This window comes from Trichomycterus rosablanca, chromosome 14 (genome assembly GCF_030014385.1).
Source record: "Trichomycterus rosablanca isolate fTriRos1 chromosome 14, fTriRos1.hap1, whole genome shotgun sequence".
Classification (NCBI taxonomy): domain Eukaryota; kingdom Metazoa; phylum Chordata; class Actinopteri; order Siluriformes; family Trichomycteridae; genus Trichomycterus; species Trichomycterus rosablanca.
This window is the reverse complement of record NC_086001.1, coordinates 7955646-7968931: the sequence shown is the minus strand read 5'-3', so window position 1 is coordinate 7968931 and position 13286 is coordinate 7955646. Positions and strand designations below refer to the sequence as shown.

At 40.7% G+C, this 13286-nt stretch overlaps 1 protein-coding gene across 1 annotated transcript in view; it reads left to right on the top strand.

The window, feature by feature from the left end:
• LOC134326680 (EGF-containing fibulin-like extracellular matrix protein 1) overlaps positions 1-13286 on the top strand; it is a 52242-nt gene that overhangs the window by 20466 nt on the left and 18490 nt on the right. The window contains exons 5-6 of the mRNA XM_063008864.1: positions 11275-11394; positions 12369-12488. Coding sequence (XP_062864934.1) covers positions 11275-11394; positions 12369-12488 — 240 coding nt within the window. The remainder of the gene's footprint in view (positions 1-11274; positions 11395-12368; positions 12489-13286) is intronic.

The following is a 13286-nucleotide window of genomic DNA, read 5'->3' as shown; positions in this document are numbered from 1 at the left end:
GAAGCACCATAATGCATTATTAGAATGTTTTTACTTGTCAGTATGGGTGATTAAGTGTAGCCTACATGTCTTCTGGGATCAATGACAACTCGTCATGGTTTGTTGCTTGATCCTCCTCGGACCGCTGTCTGTGGGTATTCATCGCAGCTGCCTGTAAATTCCTTATGCTGTTTGGAGATACAACCCGAATGTCTGACTAACACTTTTTGGACCTTTTCAAAGTCACAGAGGTCTTTATGCTTTGTGATCATACAACATGTGTACAACTGAACTACCATCAGTCCAACACATCTCCAACATGCACAACTGTTATGAAACTGGCATTGTTATGTACATTTTTGGGGGTGGTTTTAATGTTTTAGCTCATCAGTGTATTGTACGAGGGACCCAAAACGTTTCCGCACTTTTATATTTTGGTTGGAAATGGTGAGGGTGGGAGGAGTAGTTATTGGTCGTGTCTGAGAGACTGAGAGAGCTTATAGTCCAGATTTAGCACCATCTGATTTCCACCTTTTTGAAACCACTCAAAGAAGCTTTAAGAGGAAGAAAATTTTCATGTGATGTTGATGTGAAGGCAGCGGTGCATCAGTGGCTACGCACTCAACCAAAAACACTTATGCATTAAAAAGTTGGTACGACGCTGGAAAAAATGCATTGCGAAGGAAGGTGACTGTGTAGAAAAGTGTGTAAGTTGTTTTTTAAATTCTTAATAAATAGAGTTTAAAAAAGTGTGGAAATTTGTGCAGTTAGTTTAGATAACACAGCAGGCTGTTACACTCCCCATGATCACAGAGCCACGGGTGTGGGCTTAGTGGTGACCCCTCATGCATACACTGGACACAACTGGCCGTGACTGAGGGAGGGAAAGCCTGATGGGGAACCATGTTTTGGGTGTAAAAACATTTACTGTGTCCAGTCTTATCTCTAGTGGTTTTACTTTGTCTCTGTAGTGCAGGCAGATACAGTAGACACTGCATATGAAACTATCATCGCTGTGTGTGTGTGTGTGTGTGTGTGTGTGTGTGTGTGTGTGTGTGTGTGTGTTACACCGCTGTGTCCCTTGCCTGAGGTGAAAGAAAAATAATAGCTAGTGTAAACCACATCAGTGCCGATTGTAACAAGGTGTATAAGTTTACTCTGTGTGGATGTATAACGTGCAAAAGAGGTATTCAGGATCGTCAGACTGCTAATAAGCACATGCTGTGCATTTGCTAGTCAGGTTGGGTAACTACAGACCACCCAGGACTTGTTGTTATTATGAATAGAGAGATAAAGCTTAGATAATTCTGTGTCAGGCAGTTCAAACAGCAGGTATCTGTAAACTAGAGCAGGGTTGTTCTTCTTTCAACTTTAAGCCACCCACATTTTGTCCATGGTTTTACTGCGACCCAGGCAACACAAACAATGCATCAAAATTAAACACAAAACGGAATGTACTTAATTAATAAAAATGGTGGCAATCTGGTCCCACTGTGGTTTACCAGATGTAATGTAAAGCCTCCACAAGGGTGCGCTCGTGTACAAGTTCATTTTGTGTTTGTGCCTGTTAAAATTTGTTTATTTAAGTATTATTATTTCACATCCTTATGGAAAAAATGCCTTGAAACTCAACGTCTTTTAAACACAACGCCACTCCTAGAACCAACTGACGTTGAGTTTCAAGGTACCGCTGTATTAGCAAAACATTTGCTCTGTATGTGTTCCACACAATATAGCTCATTGTTGACTTCAGGAAGCACTACAAGTGCCATGTGATGAGTAAGTGGAAACGGTTAACAGCTTGTGATTGCTGGCAGTGCAGATTTCTGATGACCTGTGCTAAGCACACATCACTGTGACTTATACTTGGAAAAAGAGCTAGCAGGATTAGGTGGCACTTCCTGCGCTGAGTGAACAGACTGTTCTAAGTTCTCTAGCAAAGAACATGCCATCACAACATGAATCACTATTATCCAAAGCGACTTACAGTTTGGTAGCAAACCCTAATTGTTTACTCTGGAGAATGCATTTCCACTATTTACTTTTATATTTTCTGCATTTAGGAGACGCTCTTGTCCGGAGCAACTTACAGAAGTGTTTCTATAGTAAACATTACCTTACTGTAGTTTAAGAAGACAACAGTCCAAGGGTACAAATCTGCTGAGACCCTGTTATTTTTATTTTTTTTTTAAATAAATAAGAACGTTAGTAAGTTCTCAGCTTAAATGGGTTTTTAGTCATCTTTTGAAGGGCCGCTCAGGTGGCGCAGCGGTAAGAACACACGCTGGAACCAGAGCTGGGATCTCAAATACATCGTATCAAATCTCAGATCTGCCTGCCGGCTAAGGCTGAGCGGCCACATGAACAACGATTGGCCTGTTGTTCAGATATGGGCGGGACTAAGCCGGATGGGGCCTCTCCCATGACTGGTGCAATTACTGATTGGCTGATTGATGGCACTTTCACAGAGATGAGAAAAGAGTGCTCTCAGGGTGTGTCTCTCCGTACACAACGCTGAGTGCAGGTGATAAGTGCAGGTGATAAGATGCATATGGCATGCTGCCTACGTGTCGGAGGGGGCATGGGTTAGCTTTGTTCTCCCCAATCAGAGCAGGGATTGGCATTGGTGGAGAGGAAGCATGATGCAATCGGGCAAGTGCAAGTGGTGCTTGAACCAGCAACCTTCCAATTACTAGTCCAGTACCACTGCCCTAAACCTGAACATCACACTCATATGTGCTTGTTAAACATCTCATTTCAAGACCAAAGGTTTTCATATTCAGATGACCAGTTGTAGCCTAGTGGTTAAGGTACTGGACTAGTAGTCAGAAGGTCACTGGTTTAAGCCTCACCACTGCCAGGTTGCTGCTGTTGGGCCCTTGAGCAAGGCCCTTAACCCTCAATTGCTTAGACAATATATACTGTCTCAGTTCTGTAAGTCGCTTTGGATAAAAGTGTCTGCTAAATGCCGAAAATGTAAATGTTAAGGTACTGGACTAGTAATCAGAAGGTCACTGGTTCAAGCCCCACCACTGCCAGGTTGCTGCTGTTGGGCCCTTTAGCAAGACCCTTAACCCTCAATGGCTCAGACAGTATACTGTCACACTACTGTAAGTCACTTTGGATAAAAGCGTCTGCTAAATGCCGAAAATGTAAATGATCACTTTCGCTGCTGCAACAGCATCCATTAGATATTAGATTAACCCAGAAAAACCCAGCCCACCCAGGGAGGATGGGTCCCTGCTACGTCTGGTTCCTATCAAGGTTTCTTCCTGTAACTTTAAGGGAATTTTTTTTGCCACTGTCACCCTTGACTTGCTCAACAGGGTTTTTGGTCTGTTGGTCCTGGATGCTGTGAAGTTCCTTTGAGACAATGTCTATTGTAAAAAGTGCTATACAAATACATTTGGCGGTAAAACACACTAGCATACCAGAGCTGACATCTCAGACTCGTGAGTTCGAATCTCAGCTCGGCTATCGGCAGTCTGGACGCCTACACGAACAATAAATGGCTCTTTCATATGGGGGGGTGCTGAAGGGGATTCCTCATAGCTGGTGCAATTATGACCTCTGCTGGCTGATTGATGGGTTTAGTATGTGACCCTCACGGCTCATCTCGGTTATGATGGCAGCATATTATTATTATGATTGTTACTAGTATTGGTCGCTTTTCTGTGCTGTCTGTTTGTTCTTCTGCACTCCCTCTGTCACTCTCTAAATAGGATCCACCAATGGATCTCTGTTCCACTCCGAAGCTTGGTGGACTGCAGCATTGGTTCTATCAGCCAATCCTTGCGGTTGATCCAGGAGCGGATTTGGTAAAGTGTTTAGTTGCTAGGTAATCTGTGTGTTTTGTGTGTTTTTGTGGTTGCTTCTGTGTACGTTGGTATTGGATGTAACTGGTGCGGCATTGTTAATATTTTGAACATAGTACACTTTTGTTGTCTTCTCCCTTACCACATGTATTATATTTTTCTGCCTTTATAATCACATTAACAGTTTGATTACATTTTTCTGCGACTGATGCCAAGTTCACACTACATGACTTTCAAGTTGTTCAGATTGCTGTAGAGTTCACACTACACAACTTGATCTCTTGTAATCGGGAGTCTTTTAAGTCGTTGTGGTTTTCACACTACACGACTGATCGGCGATAGGGGGTCACACACTACACACACACACACATCTACCATCAGGAGGAATCTCGGACGAGTCTGTCTGGTCTCCCAAAGTACGTTTTGTCACGAAAACACACGCGAGAAGTGACGAGGTATAATGATACCACGTCCGAAAATGCACGTCAGCAAGAAGCGAGCGACCAAAGTTGTTTGTGCGCTGATATGTAGCGTAAAAGCAAGTAGGAAAAATAAATGAATCTGGGTGAAGGAGTGGGTTTGGCTACGCGGCCAGCAGGGATTGTCTGTTCTGCAGAGAGAGTTGGAAGTCAAATAAATAATTCTTTGCAATGCAGCGCTGGTATTATGGTTTGGCGTGGAAGTCACAAATACTGTAAAGCTTGTGTGTGCTGATGTATTCTGATATAAACTTTATTATGCCCCGTTCCATATATTTACACACCTCTCGCAGGATTTCCCTTCTGTATCTTGCATTCATAACAGAGATGTTCACAGGTCACAAAATACGAGTCTGAGTCGAGTCACGAGTCTTTAGGCTAGAGTCCGAGTCGAGTCACGAGTCAATATAATCTACACAAAACATATATTGGAAATGTAGCATAGAAATAAACAACTAATATGGAAGTTCAGATAAAAAACAACAGATTAGCGACTGTATTTTGCCATTTCACTTGCCATTTCACTGCCTTTACTTTCCAAGGTACCAGTTAAAAGCTTAAACTGACGTTTTGTTTTCATTGCAAATTACGGCACTGCGGCCAAAATCCCAAACACAGCATAATACTGCTTACCTTAGCTTATGTTGTTCCAGATGCTATTAGATTTATAACTGTGTGTTGTCCCATTAGGAATATAATCCCTAATTTTGTAAATGTGCTTATAATTCAAAACCTCCAAACTTTTCCCGGTTGTGAAGTAAAACACGAACTCGTTAGAAAGCCAATCAAGCGTTTCATTGACAATCATCTGTGTGACGCTGCAAACTAAATACATGCAAATAACAGCATTTCTTACTAAAAATTTTAATCAGAAGGTCTGATTGGCTCAGAAAGCGGTTCTTACAATCATTAGCGCCAATTCTGTAGGAGCGTTCCATTTACATTATCTGTTACTGTGAAGTGCACTACGTATTCCACCATTTTAAGTAGAAAGTGACGCTTCATCACTACGCCGGAAGCTGGCTGGAACATTTACCCATTGCGTGCGTTGCGGGTTAAGATGGCCGGAGTGTTATTAGAGAGCAGGAAATGACACGATCAGAATGATGTTGGATCATAAATAAATATATATATATATAACTAATTTTGCCGACTTTTGTTGTCCACAAGTAATTTTTTGCGAGTCACGAGTCATTTGAAATGAGTCCGAGTCGAGTCTGAAGTCACTGTGTGTGCGACTTACGTGCGACGCCATCTCCTGTTCATAACAATAACAGCCTGATTGCAACACCTTTCGCACTACATGATTTAGAGTTGCACACAGGTCCTGATATTTAACATGCTTGATATTTTTCTTGAGTCTGCGAGCGCTCGGCGAGCCGCTTGGATCGAGTCATTGAACAGTTCACACATAGCGATTGAGATCCGATTTTCGAGCCCCTAGTGAACGCTGAGTTGCTTCCAAGCTGCCACATCTAGCGGCAACCTGTCAGCGAGCGAAACTCAGGGCAAAAATCATGTAGTGTGAACTAGGCATAAGTTTCATCTCTCTGCCCTGTTTGTTTGACCTCAATACACATTTAGTAATGCTAGCAGCAGAAGATATTCGGTTCTCCTTACTTCATCTTTAATTGTTATGGTCCTTCCCCTAGACTGGGTCGTAACAGTTAGCATCAGTAGAGAGGAGACTTAATGCAATTAGGTAATGGGATTCGACTAGATTGGGAAGGAAATTGGGGGGAAAATGACTTCACTACTTAGAGCTTTCACCATGGACTCAGGGATTCACCATTCAGCATTACTGAGGTCCAGTAGTAAATAAGGTGCATAAGACATGTTGGATGGGACAGGTCAGTGCTTCATGCAGTCTGTAAAATCCTTTTTTACACCAAACTCAGCAGCTCATTTCTTTTTGGACCTCTTTTTGTACCCAGGGCAATTGTAATCCCCCATTGGTAACCCTTATTTCTCCTTGACCGACTGTATCATTAGTTTGACAGATAGCAAACCTTAATTGATTACTCTGGAGAACACATTTCCACTATTTAACACCACTTCAGCTGCAACTTGGCGTTGTGCATGATGGGCTTGTGTCCAGCAGTTTTTAAAACCTCTGAGGAGCAATTCTTGTGCTAATGTTGATTCCAGAACAGTGTGGAAGTGAAGTTGACGGTCGGTGTTCTAACTAAGGACTCTTCTGTGGATTTGTGTGACCTGCTGCTTTGCAGTTAAGCTGTATATGCTTCTGGATGGTTGTGCTCATTAACAATGCTTTTTTCGTTGACGGCTCTAGCAGGGTAACAATTTGGAATTTGAATGAGCTGTTAGCAACTGGGTCAAGTCCTGGGTACTTGACTACTTGGGTTTGATCCTGTCCTGTGGCATGTTGGCCATTGGTTGCCAAATGTATTTTCTTTGGGTACTTCAGTAGATTTTCAACTTTCTTGGTTCTTGGTGCAAGCGGGCAAGTCAGTGTCTGATGGACTGGCACCCTTTCCAGGGTTTGCGACAATTGCTCAAGTGACCAAATGAAGTGGTTTCTAAAATGAGATAAAGACATTTCTACGTTCTTGTGTTATGTAGTATTTTTTTTTTTGTTAATTCACTTTACTGGTCCCGTAACCTGGATTGGTCATGGGCGCGCTGTACTGATGAACATACTTCCAAATCTCTCCACTGTTGCCGATCATTTATATTTGCTTATATTGTCTGCCCATGTCTTTCTTTGTCTGCCTTGTCTCCTTTCGCCTGGCAATTGTTCCTTGAACAATAGTCTTTGAGATCCCTGCAGATCTTGTCACATACCATCTCAGTTTCCTCTTCTTCACTGTGGTGAGGGCTCTTCGCATTGCCCAACGTGCTGTTTAATGGTCTCTCTGATCACTACATTTGGTATACGGTCTTCATAAGAGATACTAAACTTTGAATGATAACGTATGTGTTTGTGTGCAGATATAGATGAGTGCACTACAGGAAGGCACACGTGCAGCGCAGATCAGACCTGTGTAAACACCCGAGGCTCTTTCCAGTGCCACTGTCCACAAGGCTACCAGAAGAGTGGTGATCACTGTATCGGTGAGATACTTGTTTACTTACTTACTAATACTTTCACCTCTGAAAACCAAAAAACATCTATTTTTATCTTAAGTTCTAACATCCAAGAGCCAATAACCTTTACTGTGGTTTGTAGAGCGGTCATAAATATTTGTAGAGTTCATAAATATTTTTCTCTGTTGTTTTTGTTCTTATTATAATATCTTCTAACATATAACAATAGTTGCAAAGGTTTTGAGCTTATAATTATTGTTACCCAATTATTGATGTTCACTGATGCCACACTGGCTGTGAGACAGAACTACACACAGAACATTTACATCCTACTCTTTATATTCTGTATCTGTTTAAGAATAACATACACAACCGACAGTGAAGCGCAGGCTGTTTACAAATGCTTTTTGTGCTTTACATGTTGCTCTATAATTACATAGCCAAGCTACACCGAAGCGAGCCTTGTTAGAAAAGTTGCTGGTGGGATTGCTGCTAATGATGAAGCAAACTTTTATTAAGAAAGCAATTACTTTTTCATAAGGGTGCTATGGTTGTTGGATAACTTTGTCCCAAAAATATGAGACCTTACATGGTTTGTAAGTTACGCACAGACCTTGTTATCCAAAGAAGTTATGCAACTGCAGTGCAGCTGTGCTAATTACATTTATTAATATAAAATATCATTGAAGCAAAAGCATAAATGCTTGTTTTGGGACTCAGGCTTGATTTCATTTAGTGATTAATCAGCACATTCTTTATTACTTTACCCAGATGCAAGAAAATTACGTGCCCTAAAGCTTGCTGTTACTATATGACATAGTATATGACCATAGTGCTTTAAAGAAATGGACTGGTAACATTAAGTCCCGGTCACACCGGAAACTTGCTGTTTGTATCAGTTGATGAGAGATTTTAGCAGGAAATAGTCCAGCGTTGTGGGACAGTATGAAATGTAACCATGACTCACCATTTAAACTGTCTGTTGTTTTTCTAATCACTGTTTTTGTGCAGTTTTGGCATGTTTTCTCTAAACTCAGGATAACCCCAATTTTCCTGAAACTCCCAAAAACATACACAAGCTGCATTGGCTGCTTTGAATTTACATTTTACTTTTTTTGCATTGTGAGGATGCTTTTATTTACTTACAGTTATCATTCAATGCAATTTGAGCAATTGAGGGTTAAGAGCCTTGCTCAGGGGCCCAACAGTGGCAACTTGGTGGTGATGGGGCTGGAACTGGCAACCTTTGAATGACTAGCACCAGGATTAAGCTCAGTCAAGTATCTTAACCACTGAGCTACCACTGCTTCTTATAGTGAGTGAGTCAGTGAGTACATTGGTAAAGTGTGTTGTGCTGCGATGGATGTCCAGAATTTGTTGCTGTCCTGAACCCAGTTTTTGGATGACGCTGGGAACAATACGATTCTGACCAGAATGAAGAGGTTAGTTAGAAACAAGCCTGCAGAATTTTCTGCAATCTGTGTTGCTACATTTTTGCATTCATTAAGCTGTACAAAACCTTAACCGGGACATCAGTTAGCTTAGACTCCTATAGACATGCACAACATTTGGTGCACAAAAATATTGTGACTAAATAATAAATCCTCCTTATTGTTATTGTCTGGACATTGTTACTTTTTGTTGCAACATTCGATTCAACATTCAAGTTTATATCTGTAAATACAGGGTTTATACAAATCCCACCTTTAATAGGACACATGTTGATCTTTTACACAATATATCAGAAATGTAGGAGACTATTAAAAACTATTAAAGGTTTTCATCTATGTGCGTATGCGTGTGTCCACAGATAGAGACGAATGCTTCATGTCAAACTACTGCATGCACAGATGTGTGAATGTACAGGGGTCATACCACTGTGAGTGTAACCCTGGCTACCAGCTGGCCAGCAACAACCACAGCTGTGTGGGTGAGTGATCCAAGCCATTAAATCTCATTCTGTACACAAATAGTGTCCAGTTGTGGACAGCTTAGGTGAACAAGTAATACAATAAGGGGGGAAAGAATGCCACAAAATGTACAGCGTTATTCAATCTGAAAAACACTATTAAGAACATTACATAGGGGTAAATAAGTGCAATCTTGGTCGCAGCCAATCCTGGCACAACATTTTCCAGTGGCAGCTGGTAAGACATCCAGAACATCTGTTAGTAACTCCTAGCCAGGATTGTTTTTCATTTCCAGTGACTAAGTAAATAAAGGAAGTGAAACCAAGGTGTTAAAATGTGAATGTGTTTGTTCCGCCTCTATTGCTCCTTAGGGCAACGTTCATCTCCTATGGGGGCACAATGCACACTTAAAAAAAAATTTTTTTTCCAAATATCCTCCCAATCTAGTCGTATACAATTACCTGAATGCTTTTTGCTTCCTTTCTACTGCTGCTGATCTCCACTCCTGACCCAGGAGAGCCGTGACTAACACACGCCCCCTCTGACACGTGTCAGACTGCGTCTTGTCACCTGCACGAGGCGAGTTCATATGGGGCTCAGTTTCGTGCACAGAGAGTCGCGCACTGATCCCCATTATCCTTCGTCTTTGTGCAGGCTGTGGCATTGATCAGCGAGCAGAGGTCAGAATTGCATCGGTTATGAGAAATTTCCTCCGGCATCCAAACCTAACAGACAAGCCAATCATTGTTTGTGTAGGCGCCCAGCCTGCCTGTAGCAGAGCTGAAATTCAAACTCACAGGTTCGAGATGTCAGCTCTGGTGTGCTAGTGTGTTTTACCGCTGCGCCACCTAAGTGCCACACAATGCACACTTTTTACAGTCTAAAACTTGCATGCCATTGAAATAAAACTATAGAAACATTTGGGTTAGCAGCTTCAGAGTATGCAACACAATAGCATTTACTTAATAGTCTGGAGGTTGTGAGTTTAAGCCACAATGATGGGATAATCTTTTGGTGACAGAGTTGATTGGGTGAGATGGATGGCACTCCTGTCTCCCCATCAGTCATGCACTGCTGGATAACCTTGCTTTACATGTCTCAGTGAAAGCACATGCCAGCCTTATCGTCACAAATTGGTGACCATTGTGTAGCAGGTGGGAATAATCTACAGTGATACCAGTTAAAGAGATCTAGAAATATATTTGTTTATTAATGGTAGTCTAATATTTCTTTATCCTGGTTAAAATGTAGCCTACCTATAGTACCATAAAAATGAAATAGTTCAGAAAACAAATAGAAAACAAAGTTAGAAGTCAGTCATTGTTTTGGTGATGATTCACACAATGTTGCTTGGTGGCGTATTCAACTTCCTGTTTTTCTCAACCTTTATTTTAAGTGTTGGGTCCAAAAGGCTACAGTTACACAACAGCACAGTATTAAGTTAAGTGTTTTAGAGGCTTACTATTAAATTAATTTGTTTAAGGTAATACAAACCTCATTTCCAGAAAAATGTGGATGTTTGGTAAAATGCAATAAAAACAAGAGTCTGAGATTTGTCTATTCTCTTGAGTATAAAGAAAAATGTTCAATGTTTTAACCAGCTTTATTGTATTTTGTAATTATAAAAAAATTAAATGTGATGCCTGCAATGCAGTTGGGACAGAATCAGGTTTACCACTGTATTGCAGCCCATTTCTTATTATTTACACTTTTTAATACTTTAAGACCTGAAGACACCGATTGTGGCAGTTTGGCAAGTAAAAATTTAGAACAATGAAGGTCATAAAACAAAAGAAATTAAAGAATGTTTTACCAAAGTTTTTTTTATGTATTTTATAGCCACAATTATTCATTCAATTATTCAATTGGTTACACTTATTGTTTGTGCAATGCATTTGTGTAAATATGTATTTTTAGATTATCCACTCTAATCCAAGAGCAATTTTAAACAAATAAAAAGACGAATGAAATGAATGGAGATAAAACAGATGCAAAAAAAGATGCAACTTCAAAATTTTCAAGTTGATTTTACTTCTGTTTCAGATATAAACGAGTGTCAAGTGAGTCAACCATGCAATCAGCAGTGCTACAACATTATGGGCTCTTTTATCTGCAATTGTAACCAGGGCTATGAGCTGGCACCAGACTCTGTCACCTGTGTAGGTGGGTACAAAATCTGGCCACCCATATTATCAGTACCTCGGTATAGCATCTTTATAGAAGCACCCAGGATGAATTATTTGCTTTACTGTGTTAAGTATTTGCCCTCTTTAACTATGTTCTTTTTAACCGGTTTACAACCACAGATCTGATAGATCTTTGGTATAAAACATAAAAATACGTATGTGTTTCAACAAGTGTGAATTACAGCTTAATAACTATAATGTGAAGCTCTTCCACAAGCAAGTTAATACACAGATATGTTCATACAGAGACATGCTAAATCACAGACATTATAATTCAGACATGGTAAATCACAGACAGATTAAAATACAGTAAAGACCTGTGTCCTGTGGTCTATACTCAGAAGATAATAGTTTAATTTGAATTAACTTTTTTGTTTGCACCAACCATTTCATCTTTGTCACGGTTGTGGAGGATCCAGTGTCACTCGCTTTAGGGCTGGAATATAATCTGGACAGGGAACAGGCAATCACTCACTTTACTCTCATAGAACCAGGATTTTAGAGTAGCCAATCCACCTGACTTTTTGTAAGGTGGGAGGAAACTAAATCACCTGGTGGACCATCTACATAAACTTTAAGCATTATGTGGCAGGTGTCTTTTTAGTTTTTGAAGATGGGCACTAGGCAGGAATATTCTGGACAGAGCGCTTCAGCCATCCCCATTTAGACTTAGGCAGTAATGTCTGTGTAGAAGACCGGTTGGCCAACAGCACCACTGAGATTTGAACCTGGCTTTAAGCAGCAGTGGGCTAGCATGATAGGTCTCTGCGCCACGTGAGCACCTGGTCAAAATAATTGTTGCAATTGATGCAGTAGATGTTTGAAAAATGCGAGTGTGCTTCTTTAATGCAGTTGTTAGCACTGGTGCCTATGTTACGCAACATTTCCTGTATATTGAGACAAATGCTATGCCTACTATGACTGACTTTTGTTTGTTTTTTTTGCATCCAGACATTGACGAATGCACTTACTCCCAATACATGTGCCAGTACGCCTGCGTAAACACCCCTAGTGAATATTACTGCACCTGCCCCGATGGATACCAGCTCCAGGGAACAAGAACATGTCAAGGTACTTCTTTTCTGTGGAAGTGAAATACGATTCTCTGCCCTCTTTTCTAACTTTCTAACTCTCCCCACCCTTCACACCCATGTTGGATCTGTATCAAAACTGGACATGTCAGCCGGGAGATAAATAACAAAATATGGGCTCGCAAATCTCAACCACACTGTCATGGAAAGAATGTGAGGGCTTAGGGTGTACACCAAGCCAGCAGTGTTCGAGCCCAAAAGGAGATTTAAGTTTGTGGGGTATTTTTTAAAAGGGAATCAGTATGGATTTTTCCCTTTCCAGGGGTTTAGGTGAATATGAACAAGAATCCTCCGATGAATCTCTTCTGCTGTGTCAGAAATAGCCATGTTTGGTTCCAAGGGTGCTTTGATGGTCCAGAACTGTTTGGAAGTGTGAGACAGTGTATGTGTGTGTGTACTTTCTTGAATAAACATGCTTGCCTGAGTTGTAAAGTTAGGGATAACCCATATTTTCCAAGATCCCCCTCTCTGTTCTAACAAACATGCCAGGAGTTTAACAAGATTTTAATCTTAATACTCACTCAGTGGGCTGGGTTGCCAAACAAAGATTAAACCTAAGCCTTAATTGTAAGAGGATTTTTTAATAGTGAATCATTATTGACATTAAAGTTTAGGCCAGGATGAGCGTAAAAGCCTGGGAAATTGGCAGGTTTCAAATAAAATTTGGGATTTGTGCCCATTTTTACAGTGAGTGAATAATAGAGAAGTGTCAAACTCCAAATAACAAAAACAAACCAGAAAAAGTGCTAAAACTATACAGAAATACACCAATTAGCCA